Below are 25,749 nucleotides of genomic sequence, written 5' to 3'. Positions count from 1 at the left end.
AGCTAAATAATATGATAAAGTGCAGTGGTGAGTTGCAGAGGGAAGTTTACATTATAAAATAGAAGTTAAATAATACAAAAAATAGAAATATGGAATTCTGCTTTGAGAATTGTTGCATTGTGTATCTACATGTATATTTACAGAGAGTATTTATCTGACAGGTATGACACTGTTATGGTTTAGTGTTCATCTACGCTCCCAACATGCAGGCTTGCTAGTTGTACCTAAAATCTCTAAAAGTAGTATGGGAGGTAGAACATTCAGTTATCAGGCCCCTCTCCTTTGGAATCATCTACCAGTCAGGGTCCGGGAGGCAGACACCCTCTCCACTTTTAAGAGTAGACTTAAAACTTTCCTTTTTGATAAAGCTTATAGTTAGAGCTGGATCAGGCTTGGACCAGCTTTAGTCATGCTGCTATAGGCCTAGACTGCCGGGGGAACTGGCACACTGACACTGGGATCCTAGCTCACCTTCTTCCCCCCAACCCCTTCATCACTTACTTTAACTCTGCCTGTCCCATTAAAGTTACTAACCATAGACCTTTCTGGAGTCCCTGAGCTCCATTGTCTCGTAGATTCCTCTGAGCTGCCGTAGACGTCCTCCTGCTGCAGACGTGCTGGACTCCAGCGGCAACAGCTTCTACTACTCGCCTCATCACTATCACCTCTCTCTCTTACTCCCCTCTATCTGTCTTTCCAGACCCAACTCAGTCGAGGCATGATGGCTGTCTAACATGAGTCTGGTCCTGCTGGAGGTTTCTGCCTGTTAAAAGGAAGTTTTTCCCCACCACTGTAACTAGCTAAATACTGCGATGTGCAATGCTCATGATGGATTAAGGTGGGGTCAGACTGAGTCTGATCCTGTCTTGGTGTTGGGTCTCTGTTCATAATTTGACATAGAGTGGTCTAGACCTCCTATGTTTGTAAAAGCGTCTTGAGATAACGTTTGTTGTGATTTGGCACTATACAAATAAAGATTGATTGAGAGTGACAGCCTGGGGGAAGAAGCTGTTCTTATGGCGGGTTGTTTTGGCGCTCAGTGATCTGTAGCGCCTGCCGGGGGGGAGGAGTTTGAAGAATTTGTGTCCAGGGTGTGAGGGGTCAGCGGTGATGCTACCTGCCCGTTTCCTGGCCCGGGACCGGTACAAGTCCTGGATGGGGGGCAGGTCGACACCGATGATTTTTTCTGCAGTCCTTATAGTCCGTTGCAGTCTGTGTTTGTCTAGTTTGGTTGCAGAGCCAAACCAGACAGTGATGGTTATAAGTAGAGATGCACCAAAATGAAAATTCTTGGCTGAAACCAAAAACTGAAAATGAGGAAACCGAAGCACCAAAGGAAATGATGATTATGCTAATTACTAGTAGGGAGACCGAGGACAGTTGTAACCTTTCCCTCCTTGTATTTGAGATTAAGCATTTTCTGTTTGTGTGCACAGACATGTTCTAGACTCTTTATTAGCAGACACTTGAAGCTAGTTTGTACAGCAGTTTGAACACACTGTGTTTAAAGGAGCTCAAAGTTATACACAGAAATGTTACAACCGTCCCTGGTCTCCCCTACCATTGCATTTCTGGCTCTGACTGTGTGCTAACCTCACTAACATCAAGGATCCCATTGAACATATCAGTGAGGGTGCGTCCAGAGAGACGAGTCCTTTATTCTCCGTCTCCAAGCGGGTTGTCCACAAAGCAGCGATTTAACCCCACAGAATGCAGGACTTGCTGATCTACCTCTACCCCCCTCTTAATCATGAAGGACCTCAGCTGCTGCTTCACTCTCTTCAAGTCCTCCAAACTCCGTCTGCAAAAACAGTCTTTTAAAGCACAAGTCCTCACAGGGCGCAGGAGCTGCAGGTCCACCCCTTCTCTGGGATAACACATTAAAACTTACAGAGCGGGGTCGTGGTAGACGAGCAACTCCAGTGTGAAGTTAGCTAACATGTCTGGTGGCTTTGAGAGAGCAAATTTAAAGTCTTTAGATCCTCAACTAAGGAGTGACGTAACCCCACAGAACTCAGGAGCTGCTGGTCTACCCTTCATTTGATCCTTTTGTTTGTGTTGTTGTTTCACTTTTGTGTCTTCAGTGGTTAGAGTGGATCCAACATGATATTGGTGCAACACACAGCAACACAAAAAACTAGCATTGGTAGATCAGCAACTCCTGTGTCCTGTGAGCTGAAATCTGAAGTCTGTTGATTTTCAGTTCTCTTCCTGCTGGGATCCTTTCTGTGATACTCTACTAAAGGGGTTCTAGTTATCTGTGTGTCATCAGTGAAACAAAATAACTCACTGGCAGATCAGCAACTCCTGCGTCCTGCAAGGTGCATTCACTCTCTTTGTCAGTGGAGTGTTGTGGCTGTGAGAGAGCGAATTTAAAGCCTTTAGATCCTCAACAAAGCAGTGACGTAACCCCACAGAATCCAGGAGCTGCTGGTCTACCCTTCATTTGATCCTTTTGTTTGTGTTGTTGTTTCACTTTTGTGTCTTCAGTGGTTAGAGTGGATCCAACATGATATTGGTGCAACACACAGCAACACAAAAAAAACTAGCATTGGTAGATCAGCAACTCCTGTGAGAGCAGTTTAAGAACTTTCTCTGCAGCAGAGTTCTCTTCCTGCTGGGATCCTTTCTGGGATGCTTCACTAAAGGTGTTCTAATCATTAGCAAAACAAAAATAACGAATGGGAAGATCAACAACTCCTGCATCCTGCAAGGTCAAATACTAAATCTGTGGGAAGAGTTTCCAGGCCTTAAAGAGGAAGGCAACTTTCCAATGTTTGTGAATTCAGAGGTGCATAAAACAGGAGACTGTCCCTTTAACAGGATTTAAGTGTGACTCTGATGAGGTGCTCTTCTGTGTTTCATAGTCCACAAACTGAAGTGGGATTCTGATGAGGTGCTCTTCTGTGTTTTGTAGTCCACAAACTGAAGTGGGATTCTGATGAGGTGCTCTTCTGTGTTTCATAGTCCACAAACTGAAGTGTGAGGTCTGCGGAGCTCGGTTTGAAACCAGACGGGGTCTCTCCATCCACGCCCGCTACCACCTGCGTCAGCTGGGCATCGGCGTGTCTGAGCACAGCGGAGCCGCCGTCACCCTCCTCCACCAGATCGCCACAGAGCAAAACCTCAACAGCGGGACCGGCTCACGTCTCCCCGAGCCCGAGAAGTCCTCCCCGTCCGGTCCGCGGAAAGATGAGGCGGTAGAAGACATGGACCTGGACGAAAAACCGATCCCTCTCTCCATCCTGGCCAAAGCAGCGAAGTCGGCGCCGCCTTCCTCCTCCTCGTCCTCCACGCCGACCCCTTCTCCTGGCGTCTCCCCCGCCCCGCCTCACTCTGGATCCCCTCCCTGCGTGGTGAGGAAAGCCCCCATCTCCTCCCTCCTGCCCGTGTCTTCCCCCCTGCGCTCTCTGGAGCACAAGTCCGGGGGCATGAAGAGTCTGACCTCCAGCCTCTCCTCCTCCATCGGGACGTCTAAACCGCTCTGGGCGCCGCAGGACGATGACGCTCCTCTCAACCTGAGTGAGTCTCTACTTCCTGTTTGAACTTGTTTGTTGTTTGTTTTGAGTCTCAGTTTGTTGACGTCTCCTCCGTACGCAGCTCTGGAGGTCGACACCAACAAGGACATCGTGTGTCAGCTGTGCGGCGCCTGGTTCGAGACCCGTAAAGGTCTATCCAGCCACGCCCGGGCCCACCTGCGGCACTTCGGGGTGGAGTACTCCGAGTCCAAGGGCTCTCCCATAGACCTCCTGAACCAGCTCATGGACAGCGACGACTTCAAGCACAAAGCCGGGTCCCTGCAGCTGGACGACCACACAGAACCTCGCAGCCTCGCCTCCACCCTGTCCTCCACCCTGTCCTCCACCCTGTCCTCCCCGAAGCAGTCCTCCCTGCTGAACCTCTCCTCCACCTCCTCCTCCTCCTCCTCTTCATCTCTCCTCTACAAGGTGACCACAGCTGGCGGCGGCCGGTCCACTTCCAAAGCTACCTCTTCCTCTGCCTCGTCTCTGCTCGGCCCGCCCACCAAGCGGCTCAAATCTTCTTCCATGAGGGTCTTCCGCCTGAGCAGCGGCGAGCTCATGGCGCTTCCTCACAGTGAGTGCTCATCAGAGAGTCGATGATTGTGTAACCTCATACTTCCTGTAAAGTTCAGGAAGTTGGTTCTTAAAATTTAGAGAGCACAACCCTCCTCCACCCAGCTCCTCCTTTCTGCTGTGTCTGATTTGACCGGTGTTGTATGCATTGCCCTGGTTCCTGTCTTTGCTGATGCTCTCCCTGCCCTTCCACGTAGTCACCTGGAAGGGCAGGGAGCTCCAAGAACAGAGCCACACCTCCAAATTTAACTTAGTACATGTAAATAATGCCTCATTCTGACCAAAGAGGTCCTGACTGAAATGTGATTTTTAAATATTTGATAGTTTGGTAGTTTTTACACCAGGTGACGTGTCTTTAGACGGGCAGGTAAGACAGGAGGGGAACACCAGAGACCTTTTAGATGACTAAAAACATTTAACAATTAGTCTGATCCTGATTGAAGTCATGTGACCGAGGTTTTCACTGAATCAAGGATCCTCCTCCTCCTCCTCCTCCTCCTCTCCTCATCCATGTTGTCTTTCTGGTCCTCTGAAAACCTCTGACCTGTTGACTCCAGGCCTGGCTCCGCTCATCATGACTTTGGTTTGTTGTTGTAGTTAAGTGAAATACGATCTGGTGATAACACAGAGGCTTTTATTCTGAAAATTACCGGATGTTTTCATTTTGTTTTGGTGAAACCTGACTTCCTGTCCCGCTCCATCTGCTCTGTTGAGATTGATGCGTCGTGCTCCGGCATCCGGCACAAATAGAAGTCTTGTGGATCTGATCCGGAGGACTCAGACCTGCAGGATCAGAGACGCAGGTTGGAACGCAACGGAGCGGATCCAGTGGAAGTTAACACATTGACTAGAATAGAAACCGATCAGATCTGGTGGAATTTGACCGCAGCCAGAAATTGCAACTTCATTCTGAAAAATGAAGCTGATATTCTCTAAAGACTACTCTTAAAATCTCACATTGTTTTTCTCTAACGTGGCTCTGAGACTCAGGTTTTAGATTTGAAAGATTTTGCAGGGGTTTTTTTTACAGCGTTTGAGTCAAAACCTTTACTCACTGACTGATCTGTGACGATGTAAAACAGGAGAGACGTCCTTCATTAAGAATCGCTGCTTATTTATTTCATTTTTAATTGAACCTTTATTTAACCAGTTGAGTTAATTGAGAACCAATTCTCATTTGCAATAACAACCTGGGGGAGAAGGCGACACAGGCAGCATGACAATAAATAAAAGACAAAACAAAAACAGAGAGGACACACAGAGAGACCTAGAGACTGAACCATACAATACAAACACATGACAGCAGTGAACAATTTAAAAGCAAGTGCAGTGATGTTGAGTTATGGGGTGTATTAAGTGTTTGAAAGTGGGGAGTGGAATGAGAGAGGTCAGCTTCAGGGATTGTTGAAGGTGATTTCAGTCATTTGCAGCAGAAAACTGGAAGGAGGTGCGACCAAAGGAGGTCCAGGCTTTGGGTGTGATGAGTTTGATAAGGCTACTTGAGCACAGGCTCTGGTCTGTGCTGTGAAGTTTGATTAGTGACTGTGACCTGCTCCTCCTGTTTCACTCTAACTCCTCCTCCTCCTCCTCCTCCTCCTCCTCCTCCTCCTCCTCCTCCTCCTCCGTCTCTCAGGTGAACCTCCCAAAGAGATCGGCTGTGAGTTCTGTGGAGAATACTTTGAGAACCGTAAAGGCCTCTCCAGCCACGCCCGCTCTCACCTCCGTCAGATGGGCATCACCGAGTGGTCGGTGAACGGCTCGCCCATCGACACGCTGAGAGAGATCATCACCCGACGAGGCCTGCCCTGCGCTCTTCCTCTCAAACCTCTAAAGACTCCTCCCTCCTCCTCTCCCGGCCCTCCTCGCTCCCCTCTGTCCTCCTCTTCCTCCCCCTCCTCCTCCCTCATCAGTCGTCTGCCTTTCGCCTTCGCGCGCCCCTCCAGTCCTCCTCAGCCCGCCGTGTCCAAATCCAGCCCGGCCACGCCCACGTCGTCCGGCGGGTTGATCCTGAAGCTGAAGCCGGAGCCGGTGCAGCTGGAGGTCACGGCGCACGGAGGTGTAGGGGGGTCAGCCGGACTCTCTGCTGAGGCTCACACCTGGAGCAGCTCGGACAGCGTGTTCCCTCTAAACCTGGGTAACCTCGGCGGCGTTCTGTCTCATGTTTAACGATTCAGTAAAACCACTTTCAGGCTTTGATGCAGATGGTTAGACGAGAACCTTTAGACCGCCGTCATGTCTGTTACTGTAGGCAAGGCAGCTTTATCTGTACAGTGCATTTCATACAGGAGGGCAACTCAGTGTGCTTTACATTAAAACATTAAAAGCACTGGAAACATTCAGACAAGCATAAAAGAACAGAATTAAAATGACAAATATGATAAAACTGAAAAGAAAAGTTAGAATATATTCAAAGTAAATTTTAAATGTGCATTTAAAGTGGGTTAAAATAATCTAAGATAGGAAGGCAGAGGTAAATAAAAAGGTCTTAGTCTTTGATTTAAAGAGGTGAGAGTTGGAGCAGACCTGCAGCTTTCAGGGAGTGTGTTCCAGATATGTGGAGCAGAATGACAAAACGCTGCTTCACCATGTTTCCTTCTGACTCTAGGGACTGAAAGCAGACCAGGACCTGTTGACCTCAGAGGTCCAGGTGGTTACTAACCCATTCAGGTCTTTATAAACCATCAGCAGGATTTTAAAGTCTATTCTCTGACAGACAGGAAGCCAGTGTAGGGATCTAAGAACTGGACTGATGTGGTCTACTTTGTTGGTCCTTGTTAGGACTCGAGCAGCAGCATTCTGTATGAGCTGCAGTCCTCTGATGGACTCTTTAGGGAGTCCTGTAAAGACCCCGTTACAGTAGTCTAGTCTGCTAAAGATAAATGCATGGAGGAGTTTTTCTGCATCCTGCTGAGACATGAGTCCTTTAATCCTTGATATATTCTGAAGGTGATAGTAGGCGGACTTTGTGATGGTCTTCATGTGGCTGCTGAAATGAAGGTCTGAATCTAAGACTACACCAAGGTTTCTGGCTTGGTTTGAACATTTCATCTGTGCAGATTGGAGCTGAGCAGTAACCTTTAACCTTTCTTCCTCCAAAAACAATCATTTCAGTTTCTTCTTTGTTGAACTGAAGAAAGTTCTGTCTCTCATCCAGTCCTTGATTTGTTTGATGCATGTACTCAGTGTTTGTATGGGACTATAATCCCCTGGTGATATGGGGATGTAAATGTGTGTGTGTCATCTACATAGCTGTGGTGATTTAAATGAAAGTCTCTCTCTCCGCTCCGCCCTCAGCCATGACGAGCGAGGTGGAGCCCACCCGAGACATCCGCTGTGAGTTCTGTGGAGAATACTTTGAGAACCGTAAAGGCCTCTCCAGCCACGCCCGCTCCCACCTCCGTCAGATGGGCATCACCGAGTGGTCTGTGAACGGCTCGCCCATCGACACGCTCAGAGAGGTCATGCACAAAAGAAGCTCCTCCTCCTCCTCCTCCTCAGACCAGGGGGTGAAGAAAGAGTCCACCCCGGGCGCCGGGAGTCCTCGCTGGGAGACCACCGGAGGCTTCGAGGGTCTCAGCGTTTCGGGCTTCCATTCCTCAAAGTACCGTAAGTCTCCCCTGAGTCTCCTGCAGTCCGGATCCAGACTCCACAAGCAGGGCCTGGGCTCCGTCAGCACGTCCGCGGCGCTGTCAGGAGGGAAGTTCTTCAGGATGTCTCCGCTGGGAAAGAGACCTCTGTCTGAGGAGAGCCGGTCCGCAGAGACCGGGCACTCGCCGCAGAGTCAGATGAAGACCTTCTCACCTGTGCCCCACGACTTCTCCTACAAGAGGAAACCCTCCCCGGACAAACACGGACACCAGGGTGAGACAGGTTCATGACTGATGTCCTCTTTATGTCTTTAAGTGTGCAGGAACAGAAACAAACATGCAGAGAGTAAAGCTGCAGAGAGGGTTCATGCATGTGCAGAGTCTTCACTCTGATCAATCTCTGAAACTAAGGACAATAATAACTTTCAAACTCTGAGACAATCTCTCTCAGAGAACTGTCAGAATCCAGATCCAAAGAGAGACGAGTGGGTGTGATGAGCTGTTCCTCCTGACTGAACTCTGCCTCTCTGAAAACTAGATCCTCTTTATGTTCTCTTTCTCCTGACGTTCTCTTCATCTAATGTTCTCTTCTTCTATTTCTAATGTTCTCCTCTTCTAATGTTCTCTTCTTCTATTTCTAATGTTCTCCTCTTCTTCTTCGAATGTTCTCTTCTTCTAATGTTCTCCTCTTCTTCTTCTAATGTTTTCTTCTTCTAATGTTCTCCTCTTCTAATGTTTTCTTCTTCTAATGTTCTCCTCTTCTAATGTTTTCTTCTTCTAATGTTCTCTTCTTCTAATGTTTTCTTCTTCTAATGTTCTCTTCTTCTAATGTTCTCTTCTTCTAATGTTCTCTTCTTCTAATGTTCTCTTCTTCTAATGTTCTCTTCTTCTAATGTTCTCTTCTTCTAATGTTCTCCTCTTCTTCTTCTAATGTTCTCCTCTTCTTCTTCTAATGTTCTCCTCTTCTTCTTCTAATGTTCTCCTCTTCTTCTTCTAATGTTCTCTTCTTCTAATGTTCTCTTCTTCTTATGTTCTCCTCTTCTAATGTTCTCTTCTTCTAATGTTCTCTTCTAATGTTCTCCTCTTCTTCTTCTAATGTTCTCCTCTTCTAATGTTTTCTTCTTCTAATGTTCTCTTCTTCTAATGTTCTCTTCTTCTAATGTTCTCTTCTTCTAATGTTCTCTTCTTCTAATGTTCTCTTCTTCTAATGTTCTCCTCTTCTTCTTCTAATGTTCTCCTCTTCTTCTTCTAATGTTCTCCTCTTCTTCTTCTAATGTTCTCTTCTTCTAATGTTCTCCTCTTCTTCTTCTAATGTTCTCCTCTTCTTCTTCTAATGTTCTCTTCTTCTAATGTTCTCTTCTTCTTATGTTCTCCTCTTCTAATGTTCTCCTCTTCTTCTTCTAATGTTCTCCTCTTCTTCTTCTAATGTTCTCTTCTTCTAACGTTCTCCTCTTCTAACATTCTCCTCTTCTAACGTTCTCCTCTAATGTTCTCCTCTTCTAATGTTCTCCTCTTTTTCTTCTAATGTTCTCTTCTTCTAACGTTCTCCTCTTCTAACGTTCTCCTCTTCTAACGTTCTCCTCCTCTAATGTTCTCCTCTTCTAATGTTCTCTTCTTCTAACGTTTTCTCTTCTAATGTTCTCCTCTAATGTTCTCCTCTTCTTCTTCTAACGTTCTCCTCTCTAACATTCTTCTCTTCTCTTTCTAACTTGTAAAGTTCTAACATTCTCCTCTCCTCTCGTTCTGACGTTCTCCTCTCCACGTTCTCCTCTTCTAATGTTCTCCTTTTCTAAAGTTCTCTCCTCTAACTTTCTCCTCCCCTCTCGTTCTAATGTTCCCCTCTCCTCATGTTCCCCTCTCCTCATGTTCCCCTCTCCTCATGTTCCCCTCTTCCAAAGTTCTCCTCCTCTAACGTTCTCCTCTCCTCATGTTCCCCTCTCCTCATGTTCCCCTCTCCTCATGTTCCCCTCTCCTCATGTTCCCCTCTGATTCTAATGTTCCCCTCTCCTCATGTTCCCCTCTTCCAAAGTTCTCCTCCTCTAACGTTCTCCTCTCCTCTGGTTCAGATCCCAGCTGTGAGCTGTGTGGGTTCTACTTTGAGAACCGTAAGGCTCTGGCGAGCCACGCTCGGGCCCACCTGAGGCAGTTTGGGGTGACGGAGTGGTGCGTGAACGGTTCCCCCATCGAGACGCTGAGCGCGTGGATGCGCAGCCGTCCTCAGAAGGTTCTGGAGATGCACCGCAGCTACATGCAGGGCAGCCGCTCCACCCTGAAGAAGGTGAGCAGCCTCTCCACCCTGAAGAAGGGGAGGAGCCTCTCCACCCTCAAGGAGGGGAGGAGCCTCTCCACCCTGAAGGAGGGGAGGAGCCTCTCCACCCTGAAGGAGGGGAGGAGCCTCTCCACCCTGAAGAAGGTGAGCAGCAGCTCCACCCTGAAGAAGGTGAGCAGCAGCTCCACCCTGAAGAAGGGGAGCAGCCTCTCCACCCTGAAGAAGGTGAGGAGCTGGTAATCCTCCTGGGCGCGGTGACTCGGGTCAGAGCGGGTTCTGTTATTAACACAGCTTTATCTCTGCTCTCTGACTCGGGGCGCTCTCCTCTGAAGAAGAAGAAGAAGAAGAAGAAGAAGAAGAAGAAGAAGAAGAAGTGCTGAGCCGCTGTGACACGCTCACTTTCCTGGCCGTGTCTTTGAACAGGCGTCACGCTCACAGATCTAAGGCGCCTCAGCTGGCGGCTCCACAGACATTTTGTGTCGTGGAAGCTTCAGACGTGTTGTCTAACAGCTTTGAGCATTACAGTAGATTCTGTGTCTTCACTGTGGGGACAGATGCCAGAACAACTCAGCTATTGACTTGATAGTTGCCATAGTAACCGGGGTGCCTGGCAGCTTATGTTTCATCCAAAGATAAATTACGGCGAGCTGTTGATAGAGCTAAACGTACGTTTTCTCTTTTTTTCCTTCTCTCCCTCCTGAATTTCTTTCTGGTGCATTTGCGTCACGGTCGCACCTTTTTTCCCCGCGCAGAGATGTGACACACATACAGAGAGGTGTTTTAAACGCCCTTGTAATCTCACTGTCAAGGTTTCTTTCTTTAATAATAACCGGAGGAATGAATCCTGCTGGGCGGCGAGCATTGTTCTGAGGGCTCTGCAGCAAAGGAGCGAGCGTCCACGCCGAGCAGGAAACCACAAAGACTCGCCGTGTTTACACGCCATCCATCGACCAATCAACAGAGAGTATCACAGAGTCACTCTGAACACATTTATCATGAAGTCACTTTAACACACACAGATCCAGAAACACATACATGTGTTTCCTTCAGTGATTATAAAATACATATTTTATTATGTCAGGTCATCACACCAAGCTCAGTAAATTATAAACCTCTGTTTTTGACATTTTCTAACATTTAATTGAAGATTTTAATTTTTTATGGTATATTTTTGGGGCCTTTAGTCCTGCATTGATAGAGTAGATGCTTTATTGTTATTATAAAAATAAATACAACAAAACTTTGAACAGCAGCATTACAGTCAGGTAAAAACAATCACTTATGTATATGTGTAAAATATAAAGATATGCATATTGTTACTATTTAAATACATTTTATATTTAAATAAATGACATAATTTTTTTTATTTATATTAAAAAAACTGAGACTTATTGAACAAGATGTAATTAAGAGGCTGGAGTTTAATGAGGTTTATGAATAATGATAAATAAACAGTTATTGCTGAGTGAGTGAAAAACAGAACAGTATTTAATTAAATCAATAACTTATTTAATAAAATAATAATAATAACTGTATTTATAAAGCACCTTTAAAAACAAATGTTTACAAAGTGCTTTGACAAACAGAGCATGGTTCTAATAACAGAGTGAACCTTTAACAGACAGAGAGTGATGTGACGACAGACCAATAAATCATTGTTTAAGAGGTTTTTCAAAGATAAATAAATACAATTAATTCATTGATTAATTAAATAAATAAATGAAAATAAACAAATAAAAATGGATGGATAAATAAAAACATTAAAATGACAATAAAAGAGGTTTTCAGAATGAGAGGACGACATCACATCAGGAAAACTGGGAAAAGTGAAAAGGATAAATTAGGAACATTAAATAATAAATTTAAAAAATAAAACAAAATTAAAACAATGAATAATCAAATCAAATTTAAAACAATGAATTAGTTTGATAAAAACTAATAATAATAATAAAATAAAAGTAAAAACAGAAAGATGAAGTCACATAAAAGCAAGTCTGTAAAAATGGGTTTGAAGAAGAGATTTAAAAGATGTCACTGACTCTGTGTGTAATTAATCATTAATAACTACATTATTTGTTTAAGACATTAATAATAATTAATTAATAATATGTTTAATTAGCACAGCTGAAGAGAGACAGGAAGGTTGTGGAGCAGAGACATAGGAAGACAAACACTTGGCTGGGAGTCAAACCAGTGTCCTCTGCGCTCAAACCTCCAGGCCAGGTTCCAGCCCTCACCTGTTCTCCTGAGGTTCAGGTTCTGAGTCAAAGAACGAGATCTGGTCTACAAGCGTCTGAAGGAAAGCCGGGCTCCGTGTCAGAGAGAGGGTCAGGAGCTCGGAGTAGAGCTGTTGGAGTCAGTTGATGTTCAGGCATTTGATGAGGATACCTGCTGGGCGAGTCCACCTGGGAGGAGGCCTCAGGGTAGACCCAGAGCTCGCTGGAGGGGTTATTTATCCCACCTGGTCTGGGAACGCCTCAGGACCCTCCAGGAGGAGCTGAGAGGGAGGCCTGCTGCCTCCCTGACTCGACCCCAGATCATTCTGTACAAATAAAACCACCTCCCATACTACTTTTAGAGACTTCAGGAGCGACGAGCATCTTTATATCCTGACATCTTAAACTGTTTTGTCTCCAGCCGTAAGTCTAAATCTAAAAAACATTCAGGTGTGAGTGAATTCTGATCCTGTCCCCCCTCCTCCTCCTCCTCCTCCTCCTCCTCCTCCTCCTCCTCCTCACAGAAGGCCGCCTCCTCCTCCTCCTCCGCCTGGTCCTCCTCTCTGGCTGTAGGCCTGGTGCGGCCGCTGAGCCGTGAGGTCAGCCACGGCTCCTCCAGGACCGCCGAAAGTGACGCTGGCAACAACCTGCAGGGCGATCCCATCAGATCCGGACGCAGCAGTCCCAGTCCCTCACGGCTGGCCGGCGGTCTCCCGCTGCAGGCGCAGGTGGCACGCAGCGAGCTCAACGTCCGGCTGCCCAGAGGTACCGCAGCATATGTTCCCACATTCATGATACCACTCTCTAAAATTCACATTCCACTCGATGACCTTGTTTAACCCTTAGAGCGCCAAACTGGTCTCCCTCTGACAGTCCAACCCCGCTCTCCTCCTCCGTTCTCTCCTCTCCTTCAGGTTTTGAGCGTCGGCCATTGAAGCACCCGTCTCTCTCTGAGGGAACAGAGCGGGACAGCGGCCCTCCAAAGCCCCCCCGCACAGGCACCGTCCCCGCCCTGGTGCCCAAACCGCCCTCCTACCCGCTGGTCAAACTGGTGGGCAAGTTCTACACCCTGAAGTGCCGGTGAGTGAAGCGTCTGGGCGGGGAAGGGAGGGAAGTGTCTTGATATGTTTTAAATAGTCGTTAATTCCCCCGAGCAGCACTCCCCCCACCCCCGCCTCCCGCTGAGCTCTACTCCACTTTCAGCTGCTTCTGCTCTAAATCCAGAACGGGGAATCATTTGGGATTTCCTGGCAACATGAATGAGGCTTAAATTCGGATAGAACTGCAGCGCTGAAGTTCTAACGGATCAGCTGCTGAATCTAACACCATCGGTTTGTGTTGGGTCTGCATGATCTCAGGAATAAAGTCACATTCTGCTGTTTTCTTATCTGGGATTTATAAAACACAGCTAAAAATAACATGACATCCAAACAGAACGTTCAGATTAAAGGTTCTTTAAATCTGCTCTTTCTACAAAGTGAAAAACTCTGACCTCATCGCTTTGTTCGGCCTCCAATCAGTGACTCTGTGACACAGACAAAGATATCAATCAATGTTTAAAGGCATCAAATCAAAGATGAAGCTCGAAGGAGCTCTTTGGAAGGTTGCCTGATCACACACGTCCATCACAGCAGCAGAGATCCAGAGGAACCTACGAGACAAGGGAGCTCAGGGACTCCAGAAAGGTCTAAGAAAAGAGAGAAGAGAGGGAGACCAGAAGAAAGAAAAAGAGGAGAAGAAATGGGGAAGGAAAGACAGAAGGAAAGGAGGGGATGAGAAAAGGAGACATAAATGATGAAAGAAAGAAAGAAAGAAAGGAAGGAAGAAAGGAAGAAAGAAAGAAAGAAAGAAAGGATGAAAGAAAGAAAGAAAGGATGAAAGAAAGAAAGAAAGAAAGGAAGAAAGAAAGAAAGAAAGGATGAAAGAAAGAAAGAAAGAAAGGAAGAAAGGATGAAAGAAAGAAAGAAAGGAAGAAAGAAAGAAAGAAAGGATGAAAGAAAGGAAGAAAGAAAGAAAGAAAGAAAGAAAGAAAGAAAGAAAGGATGAAAGAAAGGAAGAAAGAAAGAAAGAAAGGAAGAAAGAAAGAAAGGAAGAAAGAAAGAAAGGATGAAAGAAAGAAAGAAAGAAAGAAAGAAAGGATGAAAGAAAGAAAGAAAGAAAGGATGAAAGAAAGAAAGGATGAAAGAAAGAAAGGATGAAAGAAAGAAAGAAAGAAAGGAAGAAAGGATGAAAGAAAGAAAGAAAGGAAGAAAGAAAGAAAGGATGAAAGAAAGAAAGAAAGAAAGAAAGGATGAAAGAAAGAAAGAAAGAAAGGATGAAAGAAAGAAAGAAAGAAAGGAAGGAAGAAAGAAAGAAAAGGAAAGAATGAAAGAAAGAAAGAAAGAAAGAAAGAAAGGATGAAAGAAAGAAAGAAAGGAAGAAAGGATGAAAGAAAAAGGAAGGAAGAAAGAAAGAAAGAAAGGAAGAAAGAAAGAAAGAAAGGAAGGATGAAAGAAAGGAAGAAAGGATGAAAGAAAAAGGAAGGAAGAAAGAAAGAAAGAAAGGATGAAAGAAAGAAAGAAATAAAGAAAGGATGAAAGAAAGAAAGGAAGAAAGAAAGAAAGGATGAAACGATGAAAGAAAGAAAGAAAGAAAGGATGAAAGGATGAAAGAAAGAAAGAAAGAAAGGATGAAAGAAAGAAAGAAAGAAAGAAAGAAAGAAAGAAAGAAAGAAAGAAAGAAAGAAAGAAAGAAAGAAAGAAAGAAAGGATGAATAACAGACCCCAAAAAGGAATCTACAGCAGAGATCCAGAGGAACCTACGAGACAAGGGAGCTCAGGGACTCCAGAAAGGTCTATGGTTAGTAACTTTAATGGGACAGGAAGAGTTAAAGTGAGAGACAGGCAGAGAGAGGAGAGAGAGGGAAAGACAGGATCCCAGTGTGTCAGTCTAAGCCTATAGCAGCAGAACTAAGACCTGGTCCAAGCCTGATCCAGCTCTAACTATAAGCTTTATCAAAAAGGAAAGTTTGAAGCCTACTCTTAAAAGTAGAGAGGGTGTCTGCCTCCCGGACCCTGACTGGTAGATGATTCCAAAGGAGAGGGGCCTGATAACTGAAGGCTCTACCTCCCATACTACTTTTAGAGACTTTAGATAGGAGGAGCAGGAGTAGTTATCTCATGACACTTGACGGAGTCCTTTGGTGTTCCTCATGACACACATCAACTCAGCTTCCTGCAGACATGTTGCATGAAGGCTGGAAGGAAAAAGTCCAGAGTGAAGCAGAGGGATGATTTCAGCCATTTGTAAGGATGAGTGCACACATCATTTTCAGGAGATGGGTTCATGTGTGAATACAGCATTTATTATGTTATTCAGAGAGACCCAACACAAGCCCAACATGAGCAAGCATTCAGGAATGGTGGAAATGAAAACCTTCCTTATCACAGGCAGAAAACTCGAGCAGAACCAGAAGAAAACAAAAAACACATGATGCATATTTTGGTCAGTAGTAATGAAATGTTTTCCATGTATGCATCATGATGTGAGGCGCATTAATCAACAGTGAATCCAAAGATAACTGGGTTCCTCTCCAGGTTTGTCCGGCTGAATAAAGCCAGGGTGTGTTTCTGAATATTTACAGTGAAGCTGAGACTCACCAGGCGTTAGTTACATCCCCTTAAATGTAACGAACCAGGAAGTAGCAGCATTATTTCTCTTGTGTGTATTGGTTGATGATCTGTGATCAGAGTTGTCGTTCAGGATCAGACTCTGACCGTCGGCCTGTCTCCGTCTCAGGTTCTGTGAGGTGGAGTTTCACGGCCCGCTGTCGGTGCAGGAGGACTGGATCAGACACCTCCAGCAGCACATCCTCAAGATGAACTACAACAAGCCTGCTGCTCCAAAGGAAACCTCTGCTGGACCCCCCGCCTCGGCTGAAGACCAGGCCCAGGTCCAGGCCTCCACCTCTACCTCCAGTACCACTTCCACCACGCCTGCCCTCACCTCCACCTCCACCTCCACCCTCACCCGCTCCACTGCTCCCAACAGCAGCTCCTCCCCCACGCCCCCCTCTGAGTCTGCTCCGCCTCTCACTGCCACAAAGATTGTAAAGGTCTCGGAGGAGCAGTCCGCCCCGTCTCCGGCCCCCCTCTCTGCCCAGACGGTGTGAGCTCAGAGGCGTCCCTGAAGTCACATGACTCCTTTAGTTTCTCTGCCTTTCCTCTTTCCTTTTTCGTCCATTGTTTCGTCGTGTTCCTTCGGCCTTCACAAAGTGTAGTCGAGGAGGAGTGTTTGCCCTCCAAAGAGCCCTCTGAGCACCTTTTGAAGCAGCTTTCTAGACTGTTACTAAGTCCCGTTACCAAGGGAACCAAGCTCTCCTGGCTTACCTGTGCAGCTGGGACGGATGATTGTGAGAAGAGTCCGAGGTTAGGGGACAAAAAGAACCAATGATACGTGCTTTTGCCTTGTTTCTACTGAATGTCCAGGGGATGATGGGAACCATTCACTGGCTGATTGAAGCGTTAATGTAGCCCTTTATCAAACCTCAGCCTCCCTTCGTCCCTCGTTACCCAAAGCACTGTGTGAAAGATGGACGACATGACGGCTCCTGAACAGTGAAGCCAAACATTTAGAGCTCCCCCTGCTGACCGGCTGCGGTACAGGTCTTAAAGACGTGTCAAAAACAACATGTCAGACATGTTTGAGATTCTGTCTTTATAGATTCTTCCTGTCAGTCTGTTTGATGCAGATCGTTCTCTTCCCTGAGTTTTAATTGGTGGTTTGATGCTCTTAAAGGTGTAGGACACCTTGATTGATGGTGATTATCAGAGGAGAGGAGGATCAGTGAGAGGACATGTCCCTTAAAGAGCCACAAGAGTCTTTGACCTGTCCATAACCGCGTCTGTTTGTCTGCTGAGATAAACCTGAGGGTTGTTATCAGGAAGGGGCGGGGCATCAATACGGTGGCTCCACCTGCAGAGCTGTACGGCTCAAATGGGACCTCCACCAGATCAGTGTCCAGTCTATCTCTGCTCTCTCGACCGTCAACACCCACCGGTGGTGTTTTCAGGACCTCCGGACAGCTGGAGTCATGTGACCGAGGTTTCCCCTTCTGTAATCCCTGAATCAAGGATTCTCCTCCTCCTCCTCTCCTCATCCATGTTGTCTTTCTGGTCCTCTGAAAACCTCTGACCTGTTGACTCCAGGCCTGGCTCCGCTCATCATGACTTTGGTTTGTTGTTGTAGTTAAGTGAAATACGATCTGGTGATAACACAGAGTGTTTTATTCTGAAAATTAACCGGATGTTTTCATTTGGTTTTGGTGAAACCTGACTTCCTGTCCTGCTCCATCTGCTCTGTTGAGATTGATGCGTCGTGCTCCGGCATCTGGCACAAATAGAAGTCTAGTGTATCTGATCCGGAGGACTACGACCTGCCGGACTGGACTCTGCAATGGAGCGGATCCAGTGGAAGTTAACACACTGACTAGAATAGAAACCTCTCAGATCTGGTGCTGTAACAGACTGGACACAGATCTGGTGGAAATTGGCCGTCAGACTCTGACCCCAAAAAACACCACCTGTGCAAAATGCCTGTGCCTACCTGGAGCGTATTTTGGCTTCACTTTGCCCAGTGGGCGGAGCTGCAGACATGTCGTCCATCTTTAAATACAGTCCATACTTTGCCCCGTATAATCAGTTTGACCTGTGAGATTTTCCCCGGCTCTGTCGGCACGCTGAAAGCTCTGACTGAGACCAAACGACACTTTGAATCATGCTAGTCTTAAGGTTGAGACTTTAAAATACTTTAAGTGGTGTTAAAAACAAAAACAAAAGGCACTTTGAACGTGACATGGTCACTGAGCACTTACCGAAGCGTCCACGCCCATGGGCCGAATCAGACGACGCCTAATTGGATGACCGACAGGAGCAAGAAGAGGAAGTACACTCTAAAAGGGAAAGTCCTGACCTGATCGTGACCCCCCCCTCCAAACATGTGTTTGAATGTAGCTCAAAGCACCTCATGAAACCTTAACCTGATATTTGCACACATTCATACAAACAGAAGCCCCTCCCCCCTCGCGATAAACAGAATCAACCTTAATGATGTCATCACCTTCAGCAGATAGGGCTCCTCGGGCCGAGTGCAGCGGCTGGGCGTGAACACGCGTCTACGATCAGAGCTGTGAAATGTTCGGACGTTCATTCACACAGAAACTAAGCATTCCAACAGGAAGAGAGTTCTGGAATGGAGTTATTCTGATAAAGGGACATTCCGCTGCGTTGATAGCGAGTTCCAGAATGTCTCCTTTTGAAAACTGAACCCTGTCTGTTGCACATGTGCACTACAGTCCAAGTCAGTTACACATACGCCTCTCTAGATGAACAGTTTTCAGAGCGATCGTTCGCCATCGTCCTCTCGTTTGTTCGTCCTCACCGCTCCGTCGAGGAACGCCTTTCTGATGTTTCTGTAGAAAGCGACACACCCCCCAAACTCCTGCTCCTTTTCAGTCCATCTTGTGTTGTCATGTGTACGCAGTGTTGCCAACTCCTCAGTGAGGAGATTAGCTATTAGCTGTCCTAAAAGTCTCTAAATGACATCATCACTTAATTTGCATAATCTGAATTGTAAAGGACGCTGCAGGAGAGACGAGTAACGATGAGGGAGAGACAAAAAGAGGTTAAAAAACAACCTAAATATGTTTATAACTACACTGAGGAGCCTCCAACTAATCAAAGTCAAACATCACATTTATCAACCAGAACATGTTCAACATGTTGATGTTTATAATCTACTTTAACTATCTCAATCAGGGGTTCTCAAACGTTTTGGGGTCAGGGACTCCTTACAGGTGAGAATATTTTCCAAGGACCCCTCATAATTGTAACATCAATTAAACATGCTTACTACCATTTGCACTCTTAGTCTCCCTTAGAACTATTTCTATTATAAAACTTATCAATCTAAACACTCCAGACCTGTTCCAGAGTGACAAACAGAAAACACTTCACCCTCTGTGTTTCCTGGACGATGTATTCCTCGCTCTCTCGCTGGAAAGGTTTTTAGTTTTGTCCTGATATTCCAGGTGATTAGATGTCACTTTAGCTTGTTTGGCTTCATAGCTTTGTTCTCTAGCATCTGAAGACACGTGGCACATTATGGTCTCCCGTCACTGTTCTCAATGAAACCAAACTCCATGTACCGGTCGTCATGTTGTTTTAATGTAGCTAGCTTGGGCTTAGCATCACTTGATGATGTGAACTGATTTAGAAATGGCTCCATGCTAGCGAGCTAGTGAGCAAAGCTAAGTAGTAGCAGGAACAGTTGTGACCGGAGTGAAGTGTGAAGGAGTGACAGATTGATGTGATGTGTCACAATCACATCAGTTTCTATTGGCCCAAAGATAACAAGGGTGGGAGTGATGGCCACAATCTGCTGGTTTCATTGGCACCAATGGTCCTCACCTGTATACATGCTGTTTTTAACGACAGCATTTTAAGAATTCATTAGAATTTTTTTTGATTTATTCACGGACCCCCATGCTATGGTTCGCGGACCCCCAGGGGGTCCTAGGGCACCGCTTTGAGAACCACTGATCTAAAAGAACCAAACAGAGACCGGATCAGCCCGCGGTGTCTTGGTACATGTGTGATACATTAACAGTCTGGATGCTGAGGGGTGAACACCTCCTGCTCTGAATGCAGAGAGGAGGGACTCACAGCAGCATCCACTGCTCTCTGAGTAAGAACGAGACATCAGAGCTAAACATATGTGTACGACCCCGAACCTGACCTGACCCGACCCGACCTGACCCGGGTTCGGTCATAATTTCTATCATTCTACACTCAGGCTTGTGTGGTAAATGAGCGGTCAGGTGAATCTGGACTCCCCTCAGGAAGCAGTCGTGTGTCAGCGGCCCGAGCACTGGCTCACGTGTAAAGTGATAATACAGGACCTCTATGAGACCGCATCGTTCCTCTGGACAGCATTTAACCAGCTGAGAATGTTGTCACACTCAGACAGGGAGGTCATACACGCTCATGCCCGCACTCTTCTGCAAGCTCTGCACGGTGCTGCAGGTCCACGACAAGATGTGGAGACTCCAGACCCAGATCTCTCCAGAGACGGGCGCACTCATCCTCTGGGAAAAAGAGGAGACTTTAGAGGAGAGGGGAAATGTACAGAGAGCTGACTGAGAAGATCAGAAGATCAACAAACCATCCTACCCAACATTAGCCAGATCAGTAATGAATGATGTCGGGGCAGTCGAGCTGTAAACGGGTCTGGTCTATCTTTAAGGCCCTACGATACATGCTCAGTCTCCATTAAACACCAGAAAGAACGATAGATTTGTTGCTAGTCCCTTTTTGAAAAAGAGTCTCTAGAGGGGTCTGAAAAGTTGGCAACACTGTGTACGCATATTTAAAAAACCCACAACAGAGACTTCTAATGGAGCTGTTCTCCAGTAAACAAAGCCTTAGTTAGTCGTTCTCCTATGACCGACTCTTTGACTCCCCGAGCGCACGAAGCCTGCCTGCGCCTTCACGTGAACATTCACAGAGCGGCGAGTTTTGCCAAGTAGCACACCTTCATCAGCTCTCCTCTCCCATCAACATACCTGCAGAAGGTTTGGATAACTCTCATGAAGAACAGGAATATAGAGAGCGATATGAAAGCAACATAATCATCTCCATATTACAGCATTGATGGCTCAGAGCCTTGTTTGCATAGACGCTGAGCGTGATCGGCTCGTGCACGGCGAGGACAGAGTCGTGTTTCTGTCCGACACATGCCAGACAAAATGAAACCTTGAAATCAGCTGAGTAATGTCCCATCATGAAAGACTCTCATCATGAAGTTTGTTCAGTTATCATCCTGCCATCACGACGCTCCACCATCGCTTCCTTAACAACTTCTGTAAGAGTCACTTTTTTAGGCTTTACAAACTCACGCCTGCTCCTTCATTGGGGTGGAAGTTACACTAAACAGCGGTTCACTTGAGGTCAGTCATATCTTGACATACGGTCACACCCGGGCGTTCGAGCAGCCGATGCACTCGGCCTCCGCTGTGTTGAATCTGATTCATCCTCCTCTCCTCTCCTCGTCAGAGACCCAGGGCCAAAAAACCCCCACATCTCAAGCTTTGCGTTCACGTCGTTGCCATTTCCTTCCTGCCTTTTTCAACCTGAACTCTTATTTATTTATTATTATGCATCTGAATGTGGTAAGCTAGGTCATTTTAAAGCTAACGTAGAATGTTTGATAATAGGTCAGAGGTGCGCTCTTACTACAGTGCACGCCTGTGTGTGTGTGTGTGTGTGTGTGTGTGTGTATGTTTGTGTACATAAATAGAAAACGTGCATTTGTTCCTGTTTTTAGAGAGAGAGACAGAATCAGACTCTGAACACGGCGTGGGTCTGCGTGGAGTCTGTCAGGACTTGAATGCATCCGTGGCTGTGTGAGGATGTGCCAAAGAGTCTGTTTACTTCCTTGTCTTGCCTCTGTAAAAGCTGTTTACATTGGACCTGATGGTGGAGGAAACTCTGCACAGATATCTCCCCTTTCCACACTGAACAATGGACCCAACGTCGCACTGCGGAGTCCCAGCGACCCGGGCTACTGGAGCGGCTTCATGGGACTCGTGTTGTTACTGTAGGTTAGATTCTTAAACTCGATTTCACGGGGAGAACTGTCGCTCCAAACGGAGACACACACACACGCCTGACCTCGGGCGCTCACGCAGAAGTCTGTTTCTGTCGGCTTCAGACGGTCTTCATATCAAACGCCAAGCGTCCGCCGCGCAGGCCGACCACTTTTCAAGTTCCAGTGTTCGATCCAACGGTCCCCAAACCCCTCTCCGGAGTATAGCTACATACTATATAACTACATGTACTTAAGAGACTGTTGACGCTAGTAGAGCTATCAGCAGTTCTATTAGCAAAGGTAGTTGAAATAAGTGATCTTAATTCCTCTATTGTGATTTGATTTCTGTATTTTTTATTGCTCTGTGCATTTCTGTATTTGCAGTCCTGCAAGGTGAATCTTAGAGTATTTTTTATTTCTATCCGTTAGTCTCTCTGAGCTGAATCTTTGGTGCTGGTGAGAGTGTTGCAGGTGAGGAAACTTCTGAATGTGATCGTCACGTCCTGGTTTCAAAGGACTCTAAAAGAGCGAGCCTCGAAGGAGAGAGAGAGAGAGAAAGAGAGAGAGAGAGAGCGCTCTGCACGCCGAGGTCTGATCCTCTGACTGCATTACCGAGTGCATCAGACGCTCGCTGCATTAGAGCTCCTTTTAAAGATTACCTGGGAAAGCCTCGGCTGGTGGAACCGGCTGATTCGTGTGTGTGTGAGTGTGTGTGTGTGTGTGTGTGTGAGAATGAGTGTGTTTAAAAAGAAAACGAGACGACAATAACGATTAAAAAGAAAAAGACGCAGTCAAGGGAAGAGGTGTACTGTACACAAAGGGTTAAGTTTAAAGAGAATCAACTCCAGAACAAACAATAAATGTGATTTCAATTTCACACATTCAATCATGTCTCTTTATTCATGTAGATATGAAACATCACACACACACACACACACACACACACACACACACACACACACACACACACACACACACACACACACATGAATCCTCTTAGAATTCTGTAAGGACTAACTGTTGTAGCCTCATTGTTTTGATGCTAACATAAGCTAACTTATTCATCTTCAAAGAATCAGACATCAGATGAACACACACACACACACACACACACACACACACAGAGAGAGAGAGTCCTTTACAGTTAATTTTGAACAGTCTAAACTTCTATAAGGTGACTCAGTTCATCCAACTCAAATCCTTCACTTCACAACCCTCCCCCGTCACTTCAGGCGTACCCCAGGGCTCTGTCCTGGGGCCCCTCCTCTTCATCATCTACCTTCTCCCACTCGGCAATATCTTCCACAAATTTGGCATCCACTTCCACTGCTTCACGGATGACACCCAGCTCTACCTGTCCAGTAAACCCGACTCCACTCTCCCACCCTCCTCCCTCACCCTCTGCCTCTCTGGGATCAAATCCTGGTTCACCTCCAACTTCCTTCAACTCAACAGCAATAAAACAGAATTCCTCCTCACAGGCACCAAATCCACCTTATCCAAAGCCAACAGTTTCCCCCTAACCATAGACAGCTCAACAGTGTCCCCCTCCCCTCAGGTAAAGAGTCTGGGTGTCAGTGTCCCCCTCCCTTCAGGTAAAGAGTCTGGGTGTCAGTGTCCCCCTCCCTTCAGGTAAAGAGTCTGGGTGTCAGTGTCCCCCTCCCTTCAGGTAAAGAGTCTGGGTGTCAGTGTCCCCCTCCCCTCAGGTAAAGAGTCTGGGTGTCAGTGTCCCCCTCCCCTCAGGTAAAGGGTCTGGGTGTCAGTGTCCCCCTCCCCTCAGGTAAAGAGTCTGGGTGTAAGGGTCTGGGTGTCAGTGTCCCCCTCCCCTCAGGTAAAGAGTCTGGGTGTAAGGGTCTGGGTGTCAGTGTCCCCCTCCCCTCAGGTAAAGAGACTGGATGTCAGTGTCCCCCTCCCCTCAGGTAAAGGGTCTGGGTGTCAGTGTCCCCCTCCCCTCAGGTAAAGAGTCTGGGTGTCAGTGTCCCCCTCCCCTCAGGTAAAGGGTCTGGGTGTCAGTGTCCCCCTCCCCTCAGGTAAAGAGTCTGGGTGTAAGGGTCTGGGTGTCAGTGCCCCCCTCCCCTCAGGTAAAGAGACTGGGCGTCTTATTTCCTCACATCCTGTGTTGTGGGTTTCACTCCAGTCACTTATAGATCTGGTCCCTGCCTTCGTACAGATCTTTATAGACCTGTCTTTGTGTAATTTCACCCCTCTTTGCACTCACTGTCTCATTGTTGGAGTTTGTGCCTCTCTTGTAGTAACACACTTTAGCCACCAGAGGGAGCCACACTGTAAGATCTACATTCTTATCTTGCTTGTGAACATCAGATTGCAGGAGACACACTCTCTGTTTGGAACACTGAGCACAGTGATGTTGTTATTCTTTACCTGAACCAACAGGCACTGAGTTAGACATCACATGTTACAGGAAACCTTTAAAACATCACAAAGAGAGGCGGAGCTTGTGATGAATACTTACTTTAAGGAGCTGTTGACAAATACAAAACAACATGTTCATTTTAATTTGAAGAGATTTGTTCATGTTGTGTTTGATTCTGTGTTTTCAGCACCAGTACCAGAACCGGCCTCTACAGGAGGGTCTGATGAGGAGGGTGAGTTCATGTGGTCCAAAATGATGAAATAATGTAAAAGCATGACCGCAGGGAGGAACGTTTGGGAAGTGAGTGCTGCAGGTTGATGTTGCTTCATCAGCTAATGGTTCTGGTGTACCTCAGTGTGGGGTGTGGTGCACATTTGATGGTGTGCTATCACGTATCAGAGCTCTGAGTGACCTCAGATTACTGTAATAACCCTGGTGTCATATAGAAGTCATTAATAAACACTGTGATTGTAGAAACATGGATTACAGATGCTTTAGGATCAGATGCAGCTCGCAGAAGGAGCCTCCTGTGATCCTGCAGGAGTGCTCGCTCCTGGACCTGCAGACACAGGAGAACCGGTCTGACTGCTTCATGTTTTATGACTCTAATTCTCGGATCCCTCTCTCAGAGTCGATTCTGATTAACTTGACTCGTGTTTTCAAGAAAAGCAATAACACCGATCAATGATGGAGGTAATGAGTTCTGCAGATTAGCTGCATAATGCATTAGCAGTGAATTCAAAGAGCTTGTACCTGTCTGTATTGATGAGTGCCAGGGAGAGAAGTATTGATAATCAATGTGAGGGTCTTAGGTGGCTTTAAGGCGTGCGTGGATCATCCCTGGGACAGACTGACGTATAAAGGGCTTGTTCTGGTTGGACATGAAGCTCTCAGATGAGCCGCTGAAAACATCTGCTCGGTTCACATTCTTCTAATCCCCTTTGGTTCGTTCAGGGATGATGGGACACGCTGAGATAACAGAACAGAGGAGGGCGTGGGGGGTCCACAAGAGCTGAGATCAAGACCTGGACCACAGACACAGTGTGCTTATTGTTGAAACGTCAAGATGCAGCTGCTGTGCACCTGAGAAAACTACAAGTATATCAGCTTTCCCACACTGCTTTTCCCTTTATTGTTCACGATTAAGATCTGAAAGAATTTTCAGAAAACTGTGTTCACAATAAATAAAAACGTCATTACACACATTACCACAGAAAAACAGCCTCCCTGAAGCAATCTGCTGATTCATGAAATATTCTACAAGTGGCCTGAGGCTCTGTCAAAGTAACATCAGAGCTGAGTCATCTTAACTTTGGAGACAGCAGGGTACAACTCCAGCCGGCTAACAGCAGCTCAAAAAAATCAGGAAGACAGTGAAACATTTTGATTCTGACTGGAAAATCACAAAAGAAGTGAAAGCTTCAATTCAAATTAGAAAAATCAAGAAAAATTTGAAATTTTGCTTCAGACTCCAAAATCAAGAAAAGTTTAACATTTTCGTCCAACATGAATTATTAACGAAAAAAAGTCCAAATTTGTCTTCCATTGAAAAAAATCCTGAAAAAGTTGAATTAATTTGTCCGAA

General features: G+C 46.2%; 1 protein-coding gene across 1 annotated transcript; it reads left to right on the top strand.

Annotated features, from left to right (window-relative positions):
• Window positions 1–1,750: 1,750 nt before the first annotated feature.
• Window positions 1,751–22,676, top strand: LOC117832310 (protein Wiz-like). Its single transcript, XM_034711393.1, has 9 exons — window positions 1,751–1,799; window positions 2,968–3,522; window positions 3,601–4,095; window positions 5,728–6,228; window positions 7,389–7,955; window positions 9,748–9,959; window positions 12,691–12,931; window positions 13,081–13,246; window positions 15,944–22,676. Exons 1-9 carry the CDS (start codon window positions 1,751–1,753, stop codon window positions 16,314–16,316), a joined length of 3,159 nt encoding a protein of 1,052 aa, XP_034567284.1. The 3' UTR covers window positions 16,317–22,676.
• Window positions 22,677–25,749: the final 3,073 nt, after the last annotated feature.

The sequence above is a fragment of the Notolabrus celidotus genome, chromosome 20 (genome assembly GCF_009762535.1).
Source record: "Notolabrus celidotus isolate fNotCel1 chromosome 20, fNotCel1.pri, whole genome shotgun sequence".
Lineage (NCBI taxonomy): Eukaryota > Metazoa > Chordata > Actinopteri > Labriformes > Labridae > Notolabrus > Notolabrus celidotus.
This window is presented reverse-complemented; position numbering and strand designations above follow the sequence as displayed.

What these genes read in the sequence shown, in the direction of transcription:
- LOC117832310 (XM_034711393.1), top strand. Translation starts at nt 1,751, where the DNA reads ATGAAGGACCTCAGCTGCTGCTTCACTCTCTTCAAGTCCTCCAAACTC. An exon ending in CTTCAAGTCCTCCAAACTCC is followed by an intron (nt 1,800 to 2,967) that starts GTCTGCAAAAAC and finishes TGTGTTTCATAG; the next exon opens with TCCACAAACTGAAGTGTGAG. An exon ending in CGTGTTCCCTCTAAACCTGG is followed by an intron (nt 6,229 to 7,388) that starts GTAACCTCGGCG and finishes CTCCGCCCTCAG; the next exon opens with CCATGACGAGCGAGGTGGAG.